The sequence below is a fragment of the Tenebrio molitor genome, chromosome 8 (genome assembly GCF_963966145.1).
Source record: "Tenebrio molitor chromosome 8, icTenMoli1.1, whole genome shotgun sequence".
Classification (NCBI taxonomy): Eukaryota; Metazoa; Arthropoda; class Insecta; order Coleoptera; family Tenebrionidae; genus Tenebrio; species Tenebrio molitor.
In genome coordinates, this window is record NC_091053.1 from 6,613,284 (window position 1) to 6,638,900 (window position 25,617).

Consider the following 25,617-nt stretch of genomic DNA (forward strand, 5'->3'; position numbering starts at 1 on the left):
TTTACAAAGTTTCCTTTGACACATATGACATATCTCCAATCTGTCGTTTAGATAGAGGTTATGTTCGCCAGAGTTGTTTTTCGGTCTATTTAACGTGCGGTACTCTCAAAATAGTGTTTTTCAAGTGTAAACGGCTCCAAAAATGTCCCTCAAGCTCAACTAGTCAACATTTCGGCAAAATCGTACCGTTAACGTGAGCCCTCACATTTTACATAACAGTTCAAAATGTATCAATTTGTTTGTGCTATGTCATGAGTTTTGTTTATTAACTTCGTGATAACGTTGCATAATTGTGATGTTGACCCCGCAGTCTTACGCAGGTCGATTTCTAGATGGCGAACGAACCAACAGACTACGAGAGACAATACCAAGAAGACTTGGAACGTGCACAAGCTCTCAGCCTCGAATCTCTAGCTTTGGAACAATTCAAGAACAAGCGCATGCAAGAACTCGACAACTCGATAAAAAACAAAAATGTCTCAGGTAGGTGGTGCTGATAGTTTGTTGGAACCCGACTGACGTGTTGTAGTTTTGCGAACTTCATCTATGAATGAGACCGACTCGAAACAGAACAACTCGAGGCCCAGACCCGGCACGTCCAGCAGTAATCTGACCAGTTCCTTGATAGCGCCTCCACCGCAATCGGTTAAGAAAAACGCTTCCAGTTATGACTCCCCAGATCTCATATCCTTCACTACCCTCCCTACTAGCACCAACAAAATGATTGAATTGTGTAATAGGCAAAAGTAAGTGGGAGGGGAGTTGGTGAATCGCGGGAAATTTGTGATTCTCTCAGTTACAGCAATAACAGTATTAGCCCATTCGCGAGTGGGGCCCCCGTGTTGCAACATTATCGGCCGTACTCGCCCCAGGCGACTCCGTATTTGCCGAGTTTTTCGTCGGCGCAGCCGCGGCACCAGGTCTGGTACAGGCCCCCCGTTGCGAACAACGGGAATTACAGTCCTTCGAGCAATCTCGGGACTCCGGTCAACATGCCAGCGCCTATTTTCCAAGCAACCAGCAATTTCAACAAAACAGCGCCGGTAAGTGGGTCGCAAGTGGTCCTCTCCTCGTGAATCACTGCTAATTAAAAATAAATGCACTCGGAGCGATAAGATATGGTTGATTAACGCGAGCGAAATCTGCAGTCCGCGTTGGTGCAGGTGCCGGCGTTGCCACCCAAGAACCAGGTGCTAACGCCGCCGCCGCTCGTGGTGCCGTCGAGCAGGTCGCCCGTCGCCGTCAAACTCCCGAAGAGGCCCGCCGGCCAGGACCTGATCGACCTGGCCCACGTGGACGACTCGAGCAGCGTCCGCGTCAGCATCCTGCAGGAGTTCGACCCGATCCTGTCGAGCGGCGAGTACAGCGCGGCCCTGCGAACCGTCAGTCCGGAATGTCCGATCGACGACTGCGCCTCCGTCTGCGGCAGCGTCTATGACGACTACGACCCGTACGACATCTACACCGGGAGCGGCGCCAACAGCATGAGCGACCCGCTGTACGCGGCCGTCGTCAAGTCGGAGGCGATGCCCCAGTCGCCGCCGCCGCTCCCCCCGAGGGACCACATCGACAGGCGGGTCGCCGTCACCAAGCTGAACCTCCTCGACACCGTCGTCAAGATCGAGGACAAGAACGCGACGAGGGACTCCGACTTGAAGGCCTTCTACAGCATGGTGAAGCGGATCCGCAACCAGTACCACTACAACCACCCGGACACCAACATGGGGCTGGTGATCAGTCCGATGGTCAACTACCCCTACCGCGAAGGTACCAGCATCAAGTTGTGCGTCTATCCGGACTTCGAGGGGGCGGATATCACCAAGCCGGTCAACTTCACCTGTGATGGTACCGTCAGTACTTGTTGCAACTGACACTTGCCAATGATTCTTTTTTTTTTGCAGTGAATTGCAGTATAGAACACGTCACGCTGCAGTTGACTTGTGACTTGGAGGCACCTTCCAAAGATCGGTACACCCTCAAGGTGTGGGGGTGTAACGAGTACCTCGCACCCTCCTCATTCTTGAGCCAGTACGAGTACGTTCACAACTGCATCAAGTTGGAAGAAGACATAAAACTGACGCTCATTCCAGACTCCAAGGTCGACAAGTCCTTCGCTAGAACCGTGAGTTAAAAAACATTTTTTGAATCTATCCGAATCCGGTTCTTCGCTTGGCAATGGTTACCTCCATAATTAATAGTATGTCACATGACGAGGGACTAAATTGCGTTTTTGTGTGAACGTAGCGAGGACAATAATTACACGAGGGGTGAAAAGACAGCAAAACAGGGCACACTGGATTTTGTTAGTTTTCATATAACTGTCAACGTGAAATGTCACGTCATCGCGTTTTTTTGTTAATAATAATCTTATACACTTCTTCTGAAAGGCAAAGCGTTCTTACTAAGAGGAGAATGGTCTCAGACTAACAAGGAGAGGTCGCCAGAGGTGCGACGGCTTTTTGAGCAAAAAAATCAGGGTGGTTGCCCCGATTGCCCATTTTACCACCCTGAAAGGAAACGGCCGAACGTTCGTAAATTTACGAGAAAAAAATGACGCGTTTCTCGCGCCGATGGGACAGGCCAAACGCTCGACGCTCCGGGTTCGACTCTTTTTGCCGGAGTTTTTTTTATTACTGAAAGAAAGAAATTACTGTAACCTTCTTTATATTTTTTTTAACGTGCGTCAAAAAAAGTGCCAGTATTTTCATTCGTTTGCATTCATAAAATATGTGATTTTTGAATCCGTCAAGAAGCGTTAAAAAAAGTGCCATAGCGGTTCATTTTTGCACGCATTTTGCGTTAAAAAAAGTGCGTTTTCAAGGTACACGGGTTCACACAGGAGAAAATTTTCAAATTTTGAGTGTCGAAAAAATTGTTATCTAAACTTACGGGCGCCAAAAAATTTTTGTATGCAACTCGTTAGTAAAGTATCTTTTTTTTACTCGGCGAATTTGCGCACTCGCTTCGCTCGAGCGGCAAATTTTCCTTCCCGTAAAAAAAAGTATTACTTTACCCACTTGTTGCATAAATAACTATTTTTGTTTTTTAATTGAGTTTTGTAAATTAAATTAGGTTTTAAAAATGTTATTTTTAAACGCCTTTAGCCACCATTTTTTTCTTGTAAATTACGAGTGTTCGGCCGTTTCCTTTCAGGGTGGTGATATGGACAGTCGGGACAACCACCCTGATTTCTTTTGTTCAAAAAGCCGTCGCACAAATGGCGACTTATCTTGGAAAGATGCCTTGTGGGAGAATATTGCGAAAACAGATTACATATTATGTGGTTAATGCTGCTTTTTAGCGACTCAATTCAAATCAATATTTTTACCTCAGTAAAAGACAATTTTTTGAAAGTTAAGTCTAGGTCATTTTACCATCTAGATTTTACAGGCAATTCTGAAGCATTAGTTTCTTAAAAGAAAAAATAATTTCTTGAAGTTTTTTTAGAATTTGCGACTAACCAGGAAAATGTTTTCCTTTCAGCGTTTATGAAAAAAAAAATGGAGAAAGAATCTTGTTCTGGTACCGAATAGAAAACTGTCATACATGACGTTAGAAGAAATAGGTTATCTAAGTTTACTTGTAACAGGTTTTTCGTTTTTTTAGGACAATAGTTTATTATGATACCAGTCTTATAAGAAGTGTTTTGTAGCACGCACATGTTTAGGGCACGACGAGGTTGCGGGGAGTGCCACGAAGGAGTAAGTGCTACAAAATGCCACATAAGCGAGATATCATACACTATTTTTTCTACTTTGCACCTTTGAAGCCACTTTTTTTAATCAAGCAAATAAGTGAAAAAAAGAGTTTCATAACGTGTTGTACAGATTATTTTTTTGCATATCGATGTAAGTAGAGAAATTTGGTCTAAAAGGATTTATGAAAAATTACAACAACAAAAAAGGTATGCTTTGACAATCATCTCCAAGGAGATGGAATAAAATGATGCAAAAAAGTACTACTTTCACTACAATTTTTCGTGTAAAAAAAGTACCACTTTCATTACGATATGCAAAAAAGTAAATTGCACTAAGTTTGTGTCAAAACACGAATTTCTGTTGGCGATTCCAGCTATCAGTGAGACATCTGGTGTGAATTGTACGCAAAAGCTCAAGCCGGTGGCTATTCAAATGATTTGTGTTTTTAAAACAAAACAACGGTTTCATTGAAATGAATTATTTAAAAATGACTAAAAAATAAGACGGATAAAACAAATTGTTGTGTTTTTGGCAATAACGCGTGCCGAAAAAACGAACCAGAAGCATGTTTCTATTTATTTCCGTGGTGTGTGTGTGTGTTCATCTAATTATATGAGGGTCTGTGGAAATCACTAAAGGGCCGGTTGCACCAACGTCAGTTAAATTTAACTAGAGATTAAAATATACGAGGACATTGTTATAACAATTGGTAACTAAAGTAACGAAGCATTTTAACCTACAGTTAATTTTAACTGGCGTAACCTTAAAAAAGCCATCACAAAAACCGCAAATTCACGTGAAATCACCAACTTATTTTAGAAAGCAATGCACAAGCCGGGTCGAGCACGAGTATGACTTGCAATCTCTCAAATGGTTGAAAATGGTACCCATTATGTTCTAAATTTTCTAATTCGTTTTTTTTTTTAATTATTAAAAATATTCTACAGCATCTGTTGGTGTGTAGTGTAGTGTAACAGTTGGTTATTTCCTCCACAAGTTCCTCCAAATTGTGCATCCATCTTTCAAAAACCCGATTTTTTAGATCTAACCTTATTAGTAAATCCGGAGAATGAGAGAAATTCACGATTTAATCTATTACTCATAATTCCGTTTCCGTAAAGTTATTGCAGATAAAGCAAATTGTTTCGTGCTGTTTTTTGTACCTAGGAGTGTTTACAATTTCATACAATCTTATCAGTCCAAATAAACGCCTTCGTGAAACTGCACTCGTCCAAAAAAAAAGGTCTAATTATCTGTAAACAAAACTTCGGTTTTTAAATGCTCGTTGAAATTATTTGAAATGGCGTAAATCTTCAACGATTCCATCATTCACTGGCGGCTTCCTCTCACTTTATCCCTTTTCAACCAACGCCTCCTGTTGCCACAAATCTCCACAACTCTTTTAATATGTGCAATTAAATTTACTTCCACAACGTTTTGATCTGGAAATTTTGTGACAAATTCCTTCCTACTTTCAAGTTCAAAATAATAAATAAAATAAACATAAAGTTTTAGTCTTGATAAAGACTTAAATGAAAAGGAAACAATATAGAAAAACTGAAGAAAAAAATTACTAGCAAAACATTTGACGGTTTAGTATAGTTCGACTATGTTAAAACTATAAAGCGGCACAATTCCACAACACTTGATATAAGTTCTTTGATAAACACTAGACCAGTATGTTATCCAGTGACAATAAATACAGGTATTATAAATGTTTCTTACATCGTAATTGGCTGTGAAATTTGTCACCTTCAATACATAGTGTAAGTACCTAACTGTATAAAAAAATATAAACATAAGGTGATTGTTTGGTTGTGTAATTTAAGATAACGTAATTTAAAGTAAAAAAATCCTCACAAATAATTAAATTCAAAACCCGGAACAAATTTCGTTTATTCAATTGATTAAAATTGTATTGAAAAATAACAAAAAAATAATACAAGGACAATACTGACACACTCGTCATTGTTGATAAATACTCTATTTTATAACACATTACAATAAATGTATCCTGTTTGAGGGAATAAGCCATTTTTCTTGTTGCTAAATTAAGGAAATGTTTTTGTCAAGTGTACACAAAATATGACTACAGTAACCAATGTCCTGGACAAGATAGTCTTGAAAAAGACTCTTTTGCTTTCTTTGCTAACTCAAAACACCTTAATGAATCATTCGAAAAATAATAAACAATGAAAACTGCAAAGTGACAAGTGCAAGCTGTCAAACGTCAAATTTATAAATCCAGAAGAGGCGGCAAATCTATTTGTATCCCGTAGATCAGAGCCAACTACGATATAAGAAACATTTATAATAACCATGTACGTAGAATTATTTTGATAGTTACATTGCAAAGATTATTTTTTTATACATTCTACATAGAAATAAAATCAATGTCAAGCCCGAACCCTGAGGACGTTAAGTATTCTTCATTTTTGATTTCGACTTGAAATTATTTGTGTTCGTCTAACCTCCTTGATCAGTTACAGGACGACAGCCGGGATCGAGACCTGACATTCGAAGACATCGTACCGGTGGACACCACCGTTCACATATCCTACGACCAACTGGTCATCCTATTGGGTAAGCATCCGTCGAGAAGAGTCATCTCGTACTAATCTAGACCCTTCGCAGAGACCATCGAGAGCGAAATGAAGAAGCTCAACGAGGCCGCCGTCCAGATAGAGAAGTGCAGCAGCCCCACGTCGATGCCAAGCCTGCAGCCCCTCAAGGTGATCCAGTCGGTGAAGTGCGTCATCAAACTGATGGGCAACTTGTGCACCCTCGACCTGTCGATGGCCGTCGAGGAGCTGCAGCGCGTGTGCAAGCTCTTCCTCTCGTTCAGGGAGGTGAGTGCCTATTGCGGAGAGGGCCGGTCGCTAAGAGTCGACTTTCAGAAGTCGAGCCTATCCGAAACGATCGCGAACATTTGCAACCAGATCCGGGAGGCGACGCGCAACCTGATCGAGATGTACTCGCAGACGTTCAACGTGGACTTCGAGATGAAGAGACCGCTGGAGGGTAAGTCGGAAGGCGCGACTCGTACCAGCAGCGCTTCAGTGCGATGTGTTTCAGGACCGGCGCCGGTCAAAAACGTCCCTGAAATATCTGACATGTTGGTGATTCGCATGTGCGCCATCTATCGGCCGCACGTCGACTGGAAGCACGATTCGTTCATGGTCGCTGCGCAGATTTACCACGGGACTAGGCCAGTCGGACATCCGGCGCTGTCGACGCCTTGTGTTAAGACTGAGATGGACCATTTGTGGCCCGCTAGGATCATTTTCAATAATTGGTAGGTGGAATAATCAGTCCACGTAGAAAATTGAACCACCAATTGAATCCGTCAAAACCAGTAACATCTTTATTTACCATTGTTTCCGGATCAGAGTTAAAATTGCAAAGTGACAAGCGTGAACTGTCAAATGTCAAATTTACAAGTACAGAGAGGCGGCAAATATATTGTAAAAACGTTTTATATTATATGTGGATTGTCAAACTCAAGGTCGCATAAAACTTGTACGTTAGTGAGAAATCCCAAATACCTTCTAAGCGCGCCTATAGTATAATTCAGAATAAGTAGCATCGCGGTAGGCGGGGATTATCTAAAGTGAGCTTTATGTATGTCAAAAAATTTACTAAACATGTGAAACCGTCATTACTTTATTTTGAGGTTATGCGTCACATTATTTTGACATGGTTTTGACTCGCAGACAAATAATACAAGTTTTACGAATTCATTGAAGAAATTCTAAATACTATAACAAGAAAATAAACACAAAACGATTCCAACGATAATGTCAAAACCAAATTAACAGCGAAGGATACCAAAAGTATCGAAACTAGGGTATTATTAGCAGGGGGCTTGCTGCCAACGTAAATTTGAATTTCCAACGCCTACCTCGATGCCATTTATTCTGAATTATCATCTAGTTACTTTTCTGGTAGTGCCAACTTAACGATAAGTCCCCAATCGGTACAGCATGGACCCTTACTTTGAGGCACACCTTTTGTCCGTTCCAGGTTCCCTATGGAGGTGCCAATTAATTCTTTAGCTAGAGAGTCAAGACTGATGTTGGTGATCTACGGACGCACCCTCGACTCCTCCGAAGGTAGCGACGGCCAGAGCGACCCCAAATACAAACAAGAGGAGATCGGATGGGCCGCGGTGCAGTTCTTCAACTACGAAGGGTGCAAATCCATGCTCTTTTACTCTCCACATGACGTACCGTATTTTGTAGGGTTATGGTCCAAGGCAACGTGATTCTGTCGATATGGCCCCCGGAGACGCAGTTCCTCCACGGGGCGCCGCCGCCTTTCGGAACCCAGCCCATCCTGGACCATCCCATGATGGACATCCAGATCTCAGGACTTCCCAAAGCCGAATTCCCCAAAGTGCCTCCCGACCTGTTCAACAACGTGGAACGTGGAGATTTCAAGAGTCTGGACCAGTCGATGCAGCAGCAGCTGATCGACATCTGCGAGCAAGACATGCTGTACAAGCTGCCCCCCGAGATCAGAGAGATCTTGTGGGAGAAGCGCCACTATCTATACCACATTCCGAAGGCGCTTCCCAAGGTTCTCCTCGCGGCCCACAGCTGGGAGTACCTGTGTTTGCCCGACCTGCACGGCATGTTGCACGCCTGGGATCCGCTCGAACCCATCCAGGCCCTTCAGCTTCTGCTGCCGACGTGAGTTGGTACGACTGCTTGGCACCAGTGACAAGTGTCTGTCAGTTTTCCAGATTTGGAGGTGCGCAAGTTGGCCATCAAGTGGATCAGTAAGTTCTCCAACGACGAGCTCATCGACTACATCCCCCAGTTGGTCGTCGCGTTGCGTCACGAGACCTACGAGAATTCCTCCCTGGCTGAGTTCCTCCTGGATCGTGCTCTGTGCTCCCCCCGATTCGCGCACCACCTCTTCTGGTTGTTGAGTCACACCCTTCCCGGTTCCAACCCGCAGAACTCCTTCGCCGAACTGTCCGAAAGAGAGGAGATCACCATCAGCGAGGTGCGCCACCACAGACGCATGAAGTTGATGTTGAGGGCGCTGCTCGCCGTGTGCGGAGAAGCCCTCAGGGCTTCCTTCCTCTCCCAACAACTCCTAGTCAAAGTGAGTCCGGTTGCTCTCGCAGAATCGCGTTCGTGACCTTGGGTTTGCAGGATTTGAACGACATCGCCGAAGGGGTGAAAAAGACGAAAGAGTCGCAGCGCACCACGTATTTGCACAATCGATTGCGACTCGTGGACTCTAACTTGATGGACAACCCCACCAGTCTACCCCTATCTCCGACCTTGAAAATGGCAGGGGTCCAGGTCAAGTCGTCTTTCTATTTCCCGTCGTACACTCTACCCCTGAAGATCAGTTTCGTCGACCCCCACGACACCGTCGTCTCGGCGATCTACAAAGTGGGGGACGATCTGCAGCAAGACATGCTCACGCTGCAGATGGTGCGGCTGATGGACAAGCTGTGGCTGACCGAAGGGCTCGACTTGAAGATGGTCTCGTTCGTTTGCGTCCCCACGGGGAAGAAGAAAGGTGGGTAGAGGGGAAAATTGTGGGTTGTGATCGTGACGAGTTTGTGATGCAGGCATGATCGAGATGGTGACGAACGCCGAGACTCTGAGAAAGATCCAAGTGGAGCACGGCTTGACCGGTTCTTTCAAGGACAAACCGATCGCCGAGTGGTTGGCCAAGCACAACCCTTCGGAACTGGAGTACCAGAGAGCCGTCGAAAACTTCACAGCTTCGTGCGCCGGCTACTGCGTCGTCACTTACATCTTGGGGATCTGCGACCGACACAACGACAACATCATGCTGAAAACCTCCGGCCATCTGTTCCACATCGACTTCGGCAAGTTCCTCGGCGACGCTCAGATGTTCGGAAACTTCAAACGGTGAGTCCCACCCGATTTGACATGCACCTGTCACAATCTCGCCTCGACAGCGACCGAGCCCCGTTCGTTCTCACCTCGGACATGGCGTACGTGATCAACGGGGGCGACCGCCCCTCCGAGAAGTTCCACAAATTCGTCGACCTCTGCTGCCAGGCCTTCAACATCATCCGCGACAACGCCAACCTTCTCCTCTACCTCTTCACTCTGGTAACCGTCGAAACTGTGTCCAGACCCGTTCACAATTCCCTTGTCTCTAGATGGCATCGTCAGGCATCTGCGGCATGACTCCCGAGTCGGTCTCCTACTTGCACAAGGCCCTCCTCCCCAACATGTCGAATCCGGAAGCCGCCGCCTACTTCGCCCGCCTCATCGAGAGCTCGCTCAAGTCGTGGTTCACCCAGTTCAACTTCTTCCTGCACAATCTCGCGCAGATGAAGTTCTCCAACGATCACGACGAGGGGTCGCTGCTGTCGTTCGTGCCGAAGAGGTACAGCATGGCGACCGACGGCAAGCTGGTCCACGTGGAGGTCGCCAGCTACAAGAAGCGCTACGATCCGGACAAGTACTACGTATACGTCTTGGGGGTCTACAGGGAGGGGGACAAGAGCAAGATGGACATACAGAGGACGTACAAGGAGTTCTGCGAGCTCCACCAGAAGCTCTGCATTTATTTTCCGTTGGCCAAGCTGCACAGGTGAGAGATAAACCTACCCTGTTAAGGATGAACTGGAATAACATTGAAAAATGGCGAAATTTGCTTAAAATTGGTACAATAGTCCTTTCATCCATTCTAAAGAACTGTGCCAAATTTAAAAAAATTTGGTCGAGGAATTTTAAAGTTATTACCTTTTAAAATTTCGGGATATTTTACACGTGTTCTTATGAGAAATGGAGCAATGGTCGCATAAAAATTGATAAAAAACATATTTCAAAAAGGCCAATTTTCTTAAATTTTTCACACATAAAGTATCCATATCGTAGAATTTTCTAATGAATTTACAAAAAAAGTTGGTCGAGGATTTTCCTTGTAATCGCTAATTACATGTGGAAAAACACGGTTTTTGAGGTTATGTATCTGTTTTAATTCAATAAAAGTGAACAAAATGCATATAATTGACGTCGGTATGCAACATTACACTCATATCGCACGTTTTACTGCAGTTACTTTAAGAACTTTAACAGAAATCAATGAAAATTGAAATTTAGTATGCTTTTGTTTACTTTCACGTACAGTCTTAGTCAAAAGATTGTAAAATCACATGTAAGTAATTATCTAAATATCAAGAAAATAAACACAAAATTTACTTGCAACTCATTACAATTCGTTTCCAAAAATTAAAAACTATTTTTTCAAATATTGATTTCTCGTAATAAACGTTTCATAGCATTATAAGAATTCCGCAACTTTTTGCTGAGATTGTTACTCCAGTTCATCCTTAAGTAGCCAATCTAAAAAAAAAGTCATTCAAAAATCAAAAAACCACCAACGTCGCATTTTCGTCGATAATTACTATCGGCAACGCTGTCTAGTGTAAAATTTGGTGAGACTTGTAATTTTGAGGTTAAATGTTTATTCCAAGTGTCTTGTTTTTCAGGGCATGTTTAAGTAAAAATAATAAGAATCAATAAATAAATGAAACGTGCTGCTAATAAAACAATATGAAGGAAATTAAAATCAAGTGAATTTTATTTTGAATCAAATAAATGTCATAATTTATAGTTACCAACATAGTATGAAAAAATATCTACCTAGGGTTTTTTAAATTTTACCAACCTAAAGCAACAGGTGGTGGTTTTTTGATTTTTGAATGGACTTTATATTCAGAATTAATGACATCGAGGTAGGCGTTGGAAATTCAAATTTACGTTGGCAGCAAAACCCTTGCTAATAATACCCTAGTTTCGATGCTGTTGGCACAGAATAGAATCAATCAGAAGACAAACTCTCTTGGGCGGGAAAAGTCCGCGCATCTAAGCCGCGCAGATGAAGCGGCCATAAGTTCAGAGTAGAAGTCAGTAGCGTATCATAACCGCGGTTGACGCAATTGGTTTTCTACCAGTGGTGGCGATACATGAATAATATTAAGATGAGTAAGCTCAAAGGTGGCATGGTTTGTACGGCAAAAAAATGTGAAAACAAAGCCTACAACTGTAATTTGGCTTTCTTCACTTTTCCAAAAGAACATAATCGAGCAAGGTAAGAAACTACTATTATGTAGGTACTTTCATTAACTTTTGAACGTAATTTTTCTGTCACATAAAAAAATACTCTAAATTATGCTTTACTGAAATTGTCACATATGGATGACAAAATTGTTGTCAAATTTATCTACAATTTGTCAGTATGAGCGATGACAAAATATTACGTTGTTAAGTAGAATATAGCCTAAGGGAGTCCGTTTCGGCTCAGGGACGCGAGGGTCGCGGGTTCGATTCCGACCCAGGGCGAAATTAAACCAGTCCTAGACTGGGTAACAAATTTTATTTTTATTTATTTTCTATTTTTTATTAATAATTAAAACCTCGTTCTATTCCATTTGTGTGATTCTTCATACTTCTTGAATTGAGGCGTTAATTTCAAAAACAACATATGTCCAAAAATGAAGTTTTGAGAAAATCGATAAAAACTATTTATCTAATCGCGTGGGATAAATGACACTTATCCCACTCATTTGAGTGGAATAAGGAACTTCGTTACCGGACGCATTTCATTACTCCACTCAGTGGGATAAGTGAGCTTCATTACCCCACTCAGTGGGATAAGTAGGTCATTATTCCACTGAGTGGTGTAATGAAACTGGCGGAAATAAATAAGATTTACCTTTTTTTTTAATTCGGGGCGGTCTTAATATACAATAAAGCAATATTACAGGATAAAGCCGGACATGTCCTCCTTTTTGACCAAAATGAAAACGTCCGGCCGGCTTTTTCACTCTTGATCTTGAAAGCAAAATTTTTGTCCCTCAATCAAACTCAAAACTTAAGTCTTTACTTGACTCAACAAAATGATCATCAAAATTACTTCCTACGACGTTCACGTTCGCCGTTCGTATTTCAATCGTCAAAATTCTCAGTTATTTAATCAACGTATTCCTTACGGTCAGCGGGAAATACAATACTACTCTCGTGTCAAAAATGGATTACTCCCTAGAATTCGAACTTTTAGGGAAATAACGTTTTTCATGTTGTGTGTAACTAGAATTTTCAAAAGTTATTTTGAATGCCTAAGGTTGGTTACTTTGAATTGAGAGATTAAATTCAAATAAATATGCCGCCAGTAACCAAAATTGATTGTGAAACGAAAAATCATCTATCACTTAGCGAGAAATTAGTCATTTGCAACTATTACAATTAATTTGCTGTCTTACATTTTTGGGATATCTTTTGTTTGTCACCAGAAACCACATTGCCTCCAACCTAACCAAATTTATGGCAACCTAGTAACGAATGTCCCTAAATCCTAGGGAGTAATCAATTTTTGACACGAGAGTATCGGATGTTTTTCGCACAAATAACTCAAAACAATTTATGCGAGTCCGGACCTGAACCTCGGGATCATGTTGTAAATGCGGACCTGATATTCTACGCTATAATAATGGCTGCCGCTGGCTGACTGTGAGATCAAAGGCGATTTTGCCGAATTTGCCTTCTGATTGTTTCTATTCTGTGCTGTTGGTATCCTTCGCTGTTAATTTGGTTTTGATATTATCTTGGAATCGTTTTGTGTTTATTTTCTTGTTATAGTATTTGGAATTTCTTCAATGAATTCGTAAAACTTATAGTCCAATTTTTTAAAAAATCAATTGTCAATGTCAAAATTCCCCCAAAGACCAGGCTGTACCACCCTAAAACCTTTCGTTTCGGGACACCTCTATCGTAAAATCTCCCTAGATCAGGTTTGAGGTTATATCAGTAATTTTCAAATGTCAGGAAAGTTTCAGGTGTAACCAAATTTTATACCAAAAGACAAGAAATAAAGACGATAATGACACTGAAAAGTGCAACTGAACATGTACAGGAAAATGGGAATTTATTTAATGTGTTATATAAGCAGTTTACCTATTCATTTTCAGAATCTAACCCCCAATCGTCTTCCAAATATGATTCTGCAGAAGAAGAATGCCCTCAATTGGTAGATTTCCCATCAGTTTTTTCCAGTCCTCTCTAATCAGTTCCTCGCAGTGACGAACCCATATATTAAAAGAAAATACCTCGAATATGATGTGTGCATCTTTACTGCAATTTAGCATGGTCGGTTTTTCTGTCTGCATTTCTTCACGTAATCTAATCATAGCCAATTTTTCTCGTCGTGTTAGATCCTTGTTTTCGGAAACTCATTTAACTTTGTATTTTTATTTAAATGTAATTGCGGCTTCAATAGCGCAAGCGCCTTCACAATTCACATCAAAATGACTGACATTTTACGTTGCCAATCCAATAACTACCAAATAACCAGTGGCTTATACCAACATGACAACACTTTGACAATTGATTTAAAAAAAAAATTGGACATATCTAATCAAAATTCGACGTACAAATCTCAACAAGAACATTATTATCTGAAGAGGAACGATTGTTTGTGAGCTTTTTGGAAGCTGCTTCTTAGATGAAATCTTCAAGAACTAAAGTATTTTTTACGTGTTTTCTCTTGCTTATTTAAGGATCGCACAGATAATATTTCAATTTTTTTTGTTTCTCGTTGATAACGATCACAAACACTTACACATTTTTTTCCGTGGAATTCGATAAACGACACCCAATTGTATTGAAATGTTACGATTTCAGACTTATGATTCGCTTAGGAGGCCGAATAGATTGTGATCGGTATTGAGTTATCGAATCGATCACCTTCTTGTTTTTTTTTTTTTTTTCTATATTTATCTTCTTGTTTGCAAAGTACGACTATGTGGAATTCGTTTTTTTTTTTTTGTGATCTAACGTGTTTGTTGTCAGTTGATATCTGCAAAAAATCCCAACAATCACAAGATAAACCCTATATCCCGTAATTGTTCGACTAATCCCCTTAATCTCTTCCGAAGACAATACACTTCGTAGTTTTTTTCTTTGTAAAGGTTTGTGAAAGCCATTCTTTCGAATAACTGATAACAAGAAACGTAAAGATTTTCCATTGTCGCTGTGTATTTTTCCCGACGCGTCACATACCAGAATTATCAAATAAAAAATGACGACCGTGTTATCTAAAAAACATCGATTCGAAAGTACTGATCACCATATTTAACAACCATTAAAATGTAATACTTATCCAATAAAACAATATAATAATATAAAATATGATCGAAAAGTGTCAATAAATATTCACGCACTTGCACTGCTCCCATTCGACAAGGTGTCGTCGTCGTCATCATCGTCATCACTGTTGATGATGACATTTCTAGGTCTCACAACCGACGGTTCTTCTTCTTCGCCGAAGAATATACTCGTCGCTTGGCTGCTGTAGTTGATCGGACTTGACCTACCGTCGTTTCCGGCCCAACTGTCGTCATCCGAGTCTTCGGCGAAGTTGTGACCGATGTTGTCGACGAAATGAATCTTGAAGTTTCCGTCTTCTTCGTCGTCGTCTATTTGGAACGACGGCTGTTGCGGCGCTCTGCTTTTGCTTCCTCCCCCGCCGTCCGGGACTTGGGGGGCGGGCGGTTTCGGTGCTTGCTGCTTCGTTTGTGTCGTCGTTGCTGCTTTCGGCTGTGTTGGCGTCCTTGGCGCCGGCGAAGGTTCCGCTTTTGGCAGTCTCGTTGCAGGTTTGGGCGCTGCTATCTCGGCTATTGGTGCTGGCGCCTTAGCCTTGAACGCTGTTGTCTCGGCTCTTGGTGCTGGTGCCTTAGCTTTGGGCGCTGGCGTCTCCGCTTTTGGTGCTGCTGCCTTAGCTATGGGCGCTGCCGTCTCCGCTTTTGGTGTTGCTGCCTTAGCTTTGGGCGCTGTGATCTCAGCTTTCGCCGGTGCCGTCACAGCCCTCGCGGGTACCGTCTCAAACGTCGTCCCGTTAGTCGGCGCCTTCGGGAGCTCCCCGTTCGCCCTTAGTCCTTTGTTTTCGAAGACGCTCTTGATCTCCGCCTTGGTGGGTTGCCTCCTTTCTCTGATGACGTCATTCCTTCCAAGATTTGTGTTGCTGCACGACGGCAAATCGTCTAAAATGTCGCAACGATAAATCGTGGACGAGTCACTGAAAAGGCAACTTACTGGGTGACGCATCGAATTCGGAGAAGGTGTGAAACTTGACGCAGACCACTCGACTGTTGGTGGCCTTCTTCTGTTTCTTCTCTTTGCCGATGAGTTTGCCTTTGAAACCGCCCAAAAGGCCCATTTTGTCGCTCGTCGACGATTCAAGATCCCATCACAATCACAAACCGCAGCGCAGGGACTGTGCGTGCCAATTCTGTCATTATCATCCGAACCGTTCGAGTAATTTATCAGTAGATAAACAATAACGAAAATAGGAATTCGCAATCGCCCTCTAATCTCGAGGTGTTACGCAGTTTAACGACGGGGCTGCACGTCGGCAGATCGAACATCAAGCAGGTAGCCGAGAAGCGCTACCAAGAGGTGAGCGCTTTCGTGACATCCCTGTTCAAATGCGCCGACGAGATCGCCCACTCCGACCTGGTCTACACCTTCTTCCATCCGCTCTTGCGCGACCAGTACAGCACCGAAGAAGGGACCAGAAGGAGCAAAGGTAAGCAAGTCCGCGCGGCAACCCTTGCATCACTCCCGCCCTATCTTTCCAGACAGAAAAGCCTACTCGAAGAATGAGGCGCGCCGGCTCAAGGGCCAGCTCAAGCTGTCCTTCCAGTTCTCGAAGGGCGTCTTCAGGGTGATGGTGTACCACGTGAGGGAGCTGCCTCTGCTCACCAACGGACAAGAGCCCTCGACTTACGTCAAGGTGTACCTGAGGCCCGACACCTCCAAAGAGACCAAGAGGAAGACCAAAGTGGTCAGGAAGAATTGCCACCCGAGCTTCGTCGAAATGGTGAGTAAATCGCGAGTGCAGGCGGAGAGTTGACCGATTATTTGCAGCTGGAGTACAGGATGGCGCTCGAACTCATCAAGGAGAAGAGTCTGCAGGCGACGGTTTGGAACTACGACCCCCTCCAGGAGAACGAGTTCCTGGGAGGGGTCGAGCTCCAGTTGAGCAACTTCGACTTGACCAAGGAGACCATCGAGTGGTACCCTCTGCTCAATCTCAGCAGATAGCAGTTGTTTTTTCCTGTGATGTCTGTTCAACTGTTGTGATCGGATCTACGAAATGGTGCTCTTCACGTCAGATCTTCTAGACGTGTCCACTCAACGCCTGAATCGCTTCGATTGGTTCGTCGCTGGCTCGAGGCTGGTTTACACGGTCGCGACTAGCGGCGAACGCGCGAACTAACCTTAATGTTGTTTTATCTTTATTTGCTTTTAGTCATTTATTTATTGGTAGTTTTAATTGTTACTGTTTGGTTGTATTTATCATACCAAAGCTACATTACTCTTTATTAATTTACACGATTTTAAGCTATTTATTACACGATTCCATTTACTAAAAGTACACTTTATCCAGCATTCCCGGTTATAGATAATCAACTACTGTACTGTATCTACCGAATCATATCATAGTGAGCGATGCATTTAAGTCTTTTGTAATTTTGTCTACAATATACATGTTTCATAGACGCACCCCTTTCGTTCCCCCGGACACCATTTCTCCCAATTAAAATTTATCACGCAAATATTCCCGCCCAGATGACATCACCCGATCGGCTATGGGTCAAGGTTTAATCATCAATCGATTCGCTCGACTCTCGAGGGTCAATGAAACCATCGTCCGCTCCCATAAGAAATGGTATTCTTGTTATGGGCATGTAAATAAGAGCGCGTGGGTAAAATACCGATGGTCGCAGACACGGTGGAGATCGCAAGTGCAACATTGTCGGCGCGAAGTGTGTACAATGTTACCGAACGGTTCATCGGCCAAGGACACCGTTCCACTATAAAATTTTATCTCCAAGAGGGATTATCTACTATCACGTTCTTATTTTCACGAAATTATGTAAGATTATCAACGCGCCAGCTTTTCTAATAATTTAACGTACACCTGATTACACCTTATCAGCGTACGCCTTGGAGGAAATGTATTAATTTTTTGATAAGATAATTTTGTTGCCAATACACCGACGCCACTTCCAAATAAAATATTCGCTTGCGACAATGGCAAAAAGTACGTTTTGAACGACCGGGAAGTTCGTCACAAATTCCAAACCTGCATTTCTAAACGCGTTTTAAATAGTTTTGCAAATTTTCGAGCGAATTAGCGCGGTTTAAATTTTATGCAAATTGATTTGACCATTTTTTTCGAATTTTTCGCATATGGCGAATCGCACGAATAAAAATACTGTCGCTGGCGCCGCTTCCGGAAGCTTCTGACAACCGTTAATTTATTATTAATCGTTTTATTAGCACTACATTAGATCTATCTGTATTTATTACACAATAATTTATCAACAAATAAAAACAAATGAGTCACGTTGCGAAACAAAAATGTTCTAAAAACAAAAAAATATTTTACAATAACAATTTGATTCGTTTTAAAAAATAATGTTTCTGGGGGTAGCGGAGTGACCTACAACTAGTTAATAAGCTGTCCCACACGGCGAGTGCGTCAAGAGTGGAAGTTTGGAAGTGGAATAACGCGAAGCGGTTTGTTACGGGCTTCGTACTTTTGTTTGGGAAAAATGGAAACTCCAATTGTGTTCAGTTTATGACAAATCGTAACTTAACAAAATCGTGTTCAAACATTCACCGTTCTCATAATCATTAGGAAAATAAAAGTACGCAACTACTATTGTCTATTTTTTCCTGCACTATTTACAAAATGCTGCAATGAAATGCGACCTCCCTATTGGATACTCTATTCCACTAACCAATAGGGAGGTCGCGTTTCGTTGCAGGATTTTGTAGATGGCGCGGACAACCGTTTACCAGGAAAAAATATATAGTATGGCCCTTTCAGAACACTTTTAGGGATTTTGCCCTGTTTTTAAAGGTAGGTGTATATTTAAAAATCAAATTTTTCAACGATTTTGTCCTGTTTTTAAAAGTATATTTAAAAAGCAAATGGCCCCCTCAGCACACAACTCATTTCATGGTTTTTTGCCCTGTTTTTAAAGATATATTTAAAAAGCAAATACATATAGCAGAAGACTCAAGAAGTCAAAAACAAAGAAAAGTATAACACAAATAAAAAACAAAGATAGATTATGTTGTCCAAGAGCCGTTATTGTTGGATTAACTTATCATATAAATACAGCCTGTAATCAAAATACACGGAAATATTTAAACACGTAAATACTGAATATTCCCGCATCAATGGAAAAATACGCGGTTTTTGAAAAACGTAAGGATAGGTACGTGAACAAATGGTATGGCAATTTAGACAATAAATTGTGGATGCGCCACTCTCTTGGTTTCTCAGAAGAAATCATAAAGGCAATAGTAAAGAAAAAGCGAACTCTCGCTTTTTACACGCTTCATACGCTTTTTGTGTGCCAAAAAAGGATTTTCTTATCGGACGTTGGGTTGGCGTAGGTCAGTAATTAGTTGCAGCTCGACAAACTGTGCAGTGTAGCAGTGTATTAATAAATCGTGTATTTGTTATTGAATCGTTTAAAATGCCAAATACTGTACCGGAAAAAGTTTCCAGACAGGGTTGTATCTAATTCAAAAACGTTTACTTCCACGGTGCAATGATTGAGTGACACGGGAAAGTTCCATCCAAGAACGGAAGATCGCGGCACAGATCGTTCCCAGCGGGTGGTTGAACCAAAAGTATCGCCAAGATCTCCGGATTTAAATTCTTGTGATTTTTTTATGGGAGACATTTTAAATAGCTGGTTTATAGCCAGCCGATAAATTCGGTAGAAGAATTAACTGGACCAGTCGTGGCGTCTAGTACCCAAATTCGGGAAGATCGGGAAGTTTCTTCAAAGGGCCGTGGATCAATGGCGCGGAGGGCACAGGCGTGTATCACGCATCAACGACAACATTTCCAAGACAATTCAATGTCAGTGTCAAATTTCTTGCGTGGTAATCGTTTTCGTCGTGGATTTTTTACCACTACTTTTATTTGCTCTTCATTGGCGTCGACCACGGGCCGGAATTAAGTGAATTTTGAATTTTTAAATTCGAAACTTCAGCCAGTGCAAATCGTCTTCAAATGTCTTGGTGGTTTACGGCTTAAAATATTTCCGCCTATTTTGATTACACCCTGTATATCTTACTACAGTTTTAAAGTCAAATAATTATAATGTCCTTTATAAAGGGGAAGGTAAAATTGAATTTGAACTGCTCCATGCATATTTTTTTACGTAACTTTTATTTAAATTTTTGCCAATTATTTTTTATACTTTTCAAAAACACTTTCTAGATTGTTGTCCAATTTTTTATTGTTAGATTCCATTCTTTCAATGTTTCAGAGTTTATCTTTTTGCAAATTCTTCGAATCTCTTTTTTCTTTCTTTAATATTACCATCCAATTTCTTCCCGTCAAATAAGTCTATGAAGCTTCTTAATTCTACCAATTTTAGATGGTTCAGGTTTTCCCAATTTGCTGTCATCTAAAAGATAACAATGACAATTTATTTTAATTAAATTAATTCACAAGGATCTAAATTAAGTTAACTTACGAGTTCTTTTTCAACATCTCATACTGATGTTTGAGTCCTTCTTCGGATAGGTAGTTCATAACTATGTTTTTGTTGTTCTAATGACAATTGATGAATGGACTGTTGTTGAAACTGAAGCTTTTCTAATTCAAATGTATGGGACAATAGAATTATCATTTGGTCTTTATCATCTAAAGATATTTTTTTTTAAATTACCCCAAACAATCCGCCTGAAATAGTTTTTCTAATTCAGTTACGAAAAGCAACCATTGTGATATGTCATTTTAATTGTCAAACGTGCTTCATTTAATAACTAGTGAAAAAAAGTGACATTATATTATCACGGGTGTTAAAAAGTGACATTAGTGATATTAGTAGTATTGTTCCGGAAAATTATTGAAATAGCAGATTTAATTAAACAGGATTTTAATCAGAATGTGTGCTTTTCGTAACTACATTAGAAAAAATCTTGTATGAAACACGTAGCAAAATGGCTATTTTTTTGCACATGACATGTTGGACCACTCGTTGACACTCGTGGTCCAATTGTCATGTCTAGTGCAAAAAAGACGCTCATTTTGTAACTCGTTGCATAAATAACTATTATTTAACGAGTACCAAAAAGAGCCCAATTGACACACGAACGAGTTGAATACAACCTCTTTTGGTTCGACGAGACCCTTAAAGGCTCCAAATCGCTTAAAAATCTTTAAAATTAGCTTGACGTTTCGTTTGGACAAGTTGTGACATTCATCAAAATCCGTTCACACAGGAGAAAATTCTCAAATTCTGACAGTGTCGAACAAAAAATACATTACATTATTTGTAATTATAATTCATAAACAGTTAAAAAATTTACCATGATTATAGTAGATATTCTTCACTTGATATTTTTTTCTGCTGCTCTTCTTTCTGGCACGAGTGGCAGAAGTAAAGCAGCGTTGCCAGATGAAAATTTTAAATGTCCCTAGACTTAAGACAAAAATTTCCTAGAATTCCCTAGGAAGGTATTATGGTTTTTTAACTTAAACTTTAACTTAAAAACAGATCGAAATGCCTTGAAATTCAGCATAGCTTTATGAGCGTCCACAGAGTGGACTAATGCTTCGCATGCCACAGGCGAATTTTATCTTTTTAAATATAATTTTAAAATAGAGCAAAGTCTTTAAAAATGTTACTTTTTTAAATATAATGTACCTTTAAAAACAGGGCAAAAAAACATGAAAGGAGTTGTGAGCTGAGGGGGCCTCACTAGTAGTTACGTAAAGTCGGTACAATACAATTGTTGTGAAATCTTGATAATAGATATGAAGCTGTAACTGTCTGTTTAAATAAAACAGAAAAACTTTACATGAACGTTACGACTCCCATTGTGGGCAGAGTCAACAAAAAATCGGAATTACCTCTTGATGAATTAATTAAACAAATTGAGGTAAAAACCATTTAAAAAGCTAGTAACACTAAGAATAAAAATAGTGATGATGGTGGAGAATTGATTGTTGAATGTTAGAAACTGTGCGATCGATTTGACCCAATTCCTAAATTCTTGAATCGATAATTAGTAATAAAATATTGGGTAATAAGTTGTTCCATCACGATTTCTTCAAAATTTCTCTGTTTCTTGTAACACGTCTGGAATGACACGGTCAATGCTGCGTCGATCTGAATTCGAGGTCTAAGATGTCATCCGAAGTAAATGGTAAATTTCCAATAGAATCTAGAGTATTTCAACGTGTTTTCATAACTGGGCGTTGCTAATTTGAAAATATTTTCGTTACAGCAAATTTATCACATGTATTTATTATCTGTTTTGTTTATTTCATTTTGAAGTAGCTTTATCGTAATCCACAGGAAATGATCACCGAATGATATTACTAATACAGTTTTTGGAAAAAATATTAATCTTCTGTAATAGTGAATCACTTTTTTTTATCAAAATTCTAAACGTTTCAAAATAGTTAACGACCTATACTCCGTTCAGTTAAGCAGTGTAGTAATCACGTGCACATCACGCGGTCTCTGAATGATGCTCCGCCCCTTGTTGTGACTGGTCCAAGGTGCAAAATAATATTCGGAAATTTCCAATTATAACAAAATTGAAAACAACCACTTTGATGGTCATCAAATTATTTAGAGATTGTCTTGTTTTCATTAATTGTGGAAGATTTCCGTGGTTGCTTCTCAATTGAAGATCATTCTGTCATGATTCAGTCTAGTAATTGACTTTTCCTTATCGAATCAATTTGAATATTCAAGTTTTACAATATGAGAGACACGGCTCATGTCACTATTTGCAAATTTTTTGAGCACTTCCTTGAGAGGACGCTGCTTCTGGGTAACGAGATGAAACTTTCCTCATTCCAAGGTGATGGTGTAAAAGGGAAAACACACTTGTGAAGTAAATCTTGTGGCCAGCTCGATGTCCTTGACTGTCACGTGCTTGTCCTTTCGATGTTATCCATTACGACAATATTTTTTTCGGTTATCACTGTTGTTGGAAGTTTATTTCTTTTTCGTCCTTCAGCGATATTCTGTACCTTTTCAATTTACTAAAACATGGGAAAATGGTTGCGCGTGAAGGAGCAAGGTCTTTACAAGCTCAAGGCGCTCAAGAATTTGATTTTCATTTAAAAGTGTTAATATTTCTAGATCTTTGTGTAACGTGAAATTTTGTCAAAATTATGATAATTTAAGAACAGGGTTTCGAAAATGTGTCTCTAAAATTCTGTTCTGAAGTTCCCAAAGTTGAGAAATTTATAACAGTTTGAAAAAGGTAATCCTCGTTAATGTGTGTGCCTTTTTTCTAAAGTTGGGAACATTTTTCAAAAATTACTTTGGCAAACCTGATATCGTACACATTGGCACTGATCTCTATGGTACACCATAGACATAGACATCAGTGCACATTGACGTACAAGACGAAATTATGATACCGGGTGATTTTAAATGAATGTGACTTTTTTCATAAGTTGGTAATATTATTGTTGGTTATTCTGCTTTTTAATGTGATAGTTGACATAAACATAGGCGTCCTCGCCTATTTGACACAATTTATTAATACATAAAATGTCAAAACGACGTACGTACGCCAATGTGTTGATTAATGTATCAAGTTTGCCAAAATAATTTATGAAAAATGTTCCCAACTTAAGAAAAAAAGTCACAATCATTTAAAATCACCCGGGATTTTATGTATTAATAAATTGTGTCAAATAGGTGAGTACGCCCAAGTACGCCTATGTTTATGTCAATTATCATATTAAAAAAGAATTGACAGCAGAATAACCAACAATAGTACAAAAAAGATACGTTCATTTCGAAATGCGCAGAACTGTTGAAATCATGACAGCCATTTAGGAATTTTGAACTTAATTACAATTTAATTTCTAAGTTTGAGGTTATAAATAGCGTCAATGTTTAGTGCATTGTTGTCAGTTTTATTAGTTTGCGGTAGAAGAATACTAAGACATCGCGGGACATTCAGCAACATGTTATGTTCATTTTGACAGGTCCGCATGTCAGGCACTTCAGTGACACAAATCAAACAGTGTGTACAACGTTAAAAAAATAAATCATGGCCTCCCATTATGCCAAAACAACGTGAACTGTGTTTATAGACATTAAAAAAGATTAAAATAAAAAGAAAGGGGCTGGTTGGGTCTAAAACAACACCATCAAGTAAGTTTGTTTTGTTTTTTCATACGTTGCTAATTCTTATGACAGTTACGTGTTTAACAATAGACATAGGCGTACCTGTTTGAAGAGGGGACGTGAAAACATGAATTCATTGAATTAATTGAAAAAAGAAAAAATTGTATGTATATTTTAAAATATGTACATGTGAAAGTGAGTGATTAGAGATGATGTTTACCTTGCCGCAAACAACATTGTACTTTTCTATTTAAATTATTAAAAACATTGGTCATCATTTCAGGTCTCACATTTGCTATTGCAAATCTTTAATGGCCTGTTGCAGTTCTTACAAATTGCTAATCAGATTTCTAAACCCTATTTTTTTTAAACGGGAAAAAAAAATCAAAGGGAATCAAGTTTCATTAAAGAAGATCAGGTCAACAATTCGCCTTCGGAATGTTGCAACCAGAGTACCAATTTTAATTGGATGCAATGGCACCTAAAGTTCTGCAATTTGGGAGTTAACAAAACCAGAAAGGGAAACCAAGCTTCATCAGAAAAAAAAGTAGTTTTGCATGACGTTATCAAGTAAGTTTTACGAATAGCATGTCCAGTAGACTTATTTTATAACTCCACTGGCAATATTTAAGAAGCATTCGCCCACTTTTCCACGATGCTGTGAGAAAACACGATAATTCACATTTTCTTCTGGATACAAAACAAGCACCTGATGATGTATCGATTATCGGAAATATTTCCAATTACGGCTTCGCAAGCGAATCATTGTAATAAATATGTATGTATGTATATGTATAAACATCACAGGTTTTTGAAATAAGTGCAAAATTTAGCTATGGTTTATTATTAAAATTGGACAGTCAGTTCCACAAAACAAGTTGACGTAGGTTGTTTACGGTACCCTTTAGGGGCTTAAGAATTACAAGAAAAGTTGTCAACAGATGTTTCCCAACAATGAGATATTTATTTATGACACTGTAGTTAATGTTGAAATTGGAATAATTCAAAAACGAATAATTTTCTTTTGATGCGAATTTCATAAATGTGTCTTTTGAATTAATTGTGAATTATGAGCGTTTATGAAAAAAAATGTTTTTTTGCTCAAAATCGATTTTTAAATTTTATGGCTCTGAATGAAGTGATAACGGAAAATTGATTGCACACATTTGAAGTCTTATATCAAGGGAATGTAACCCTAAAGTTTCGTAATGTTTACAATTTCTTTAATAGGGCAGTAAAACTTGACTCACCCGGTATATCTTATCATCTTAAATCTGACAACACTGACAAGAGAGGAAGAAGCAATAGGTACACAATTTGAACGTCTCTACATCTGTGCTCAGTCCTATAGAATATGTGTGGAGTTAATTGAACAAAATTGGCGGAAAATCTCCACTGCTTCAAAACTGTACTTGGCACGTGATGTGAATAGAAAATTCATATGAACAATTTAATTAATTTACAGTGCGAACATGTGTACACCACAAATGTTTGATTGGTGACAAATCTGGTGATCTCAGCTGCGTGCCATGCGAGTACCGTAACCACCACCGCACTCGATGGAATCGTGCTCGCTCGCACGCCGCCCTGTCGAAAAATAATTAATATTTTCCGTTTTGGCAGCGATAATTTTTCGTTGGGTCCCAACCTTGACGGCGGCCCAAAAGCCATCGACTCGCGATTTTCCCCCCCGACTCGATAAATTCCTCCGCTGGCGAT

General features: G+C 40.2%; 2 protein-coding genes across 3 annotated transcripts; one reads left to right on the plus strand and one right to left on the minus strand.

The window, feature by feature from the left end:
• Nucleotides 1-43: 43 nt before the first annotated feature.
• On the plus strand, nt 44-17,259 carry Pi3K68D (phosphatidylinositol-4-phosphate 3-kinase catalytic subunit Pi3K68D). Its single transcript, XM_069056871.1, has 19 exons — nt 44-193; nt 333-483; nt 530-746; nt 797-1,043; nt 1,149-1,845; nt 1,902-2,122; nt 6,182-6,281; nt 6,333-6,719; nt 6,774-6,993; nt 7,722-7,889; nt 7,940-8,389; nt 8,435-8,810; nt 8,861-9,236; nt 9,289-9,595; nt 9,646-9,802; nt 9,853-10,289; nt 16,087-16,283; nt 16,336-16,577; nt 16,625-17,259. Exons 2-19 carry the CDS (start codon nt 333-335, stop codon nt 16,799-16,801), a joined length of 5,127 nt encoding a protein of 1,708 aa, XP_068912972.1. The 5' UTR covers nt 44-193; the 3' UTR covers nt 16,802-17,259.
• On the minus strand, nt 14,715-16,032 carry LOC138137482 (sterile alpha motif domain-containing protein 1-like). 2 transcript variants are annotated; one of them, XM_069056903.1, is made up of 3 exons: nt 15,791-16,032; nt 15,515-15,738; nt 14,715-15,472 (listed from the first exon to the last, which is right to left on the minus strand). In XM_069056903.1, exons 1-3 carry the CDS (start codon nt 15,912-15,914, stop codon nt 14,912-14,914), a joined length of 909 nt encoding a protein of 302 aa, XP_068913004.1. In that variant the 5' UTR covers nt 15,915-16,032; the 3' UTR covers nt 14,715-14,911. The 2 variants fall into 2 exon arrangements, with proteins under 2 accessions (XP_068913004.1, XP_068913003.1); XM_069056902.1 differs by having other exon boundaries at nt 14,715-15,738; nt 15,791-16,028.
• Nucleotides 17,260-25,617: the final 8,358 nt, after the last annotated feature.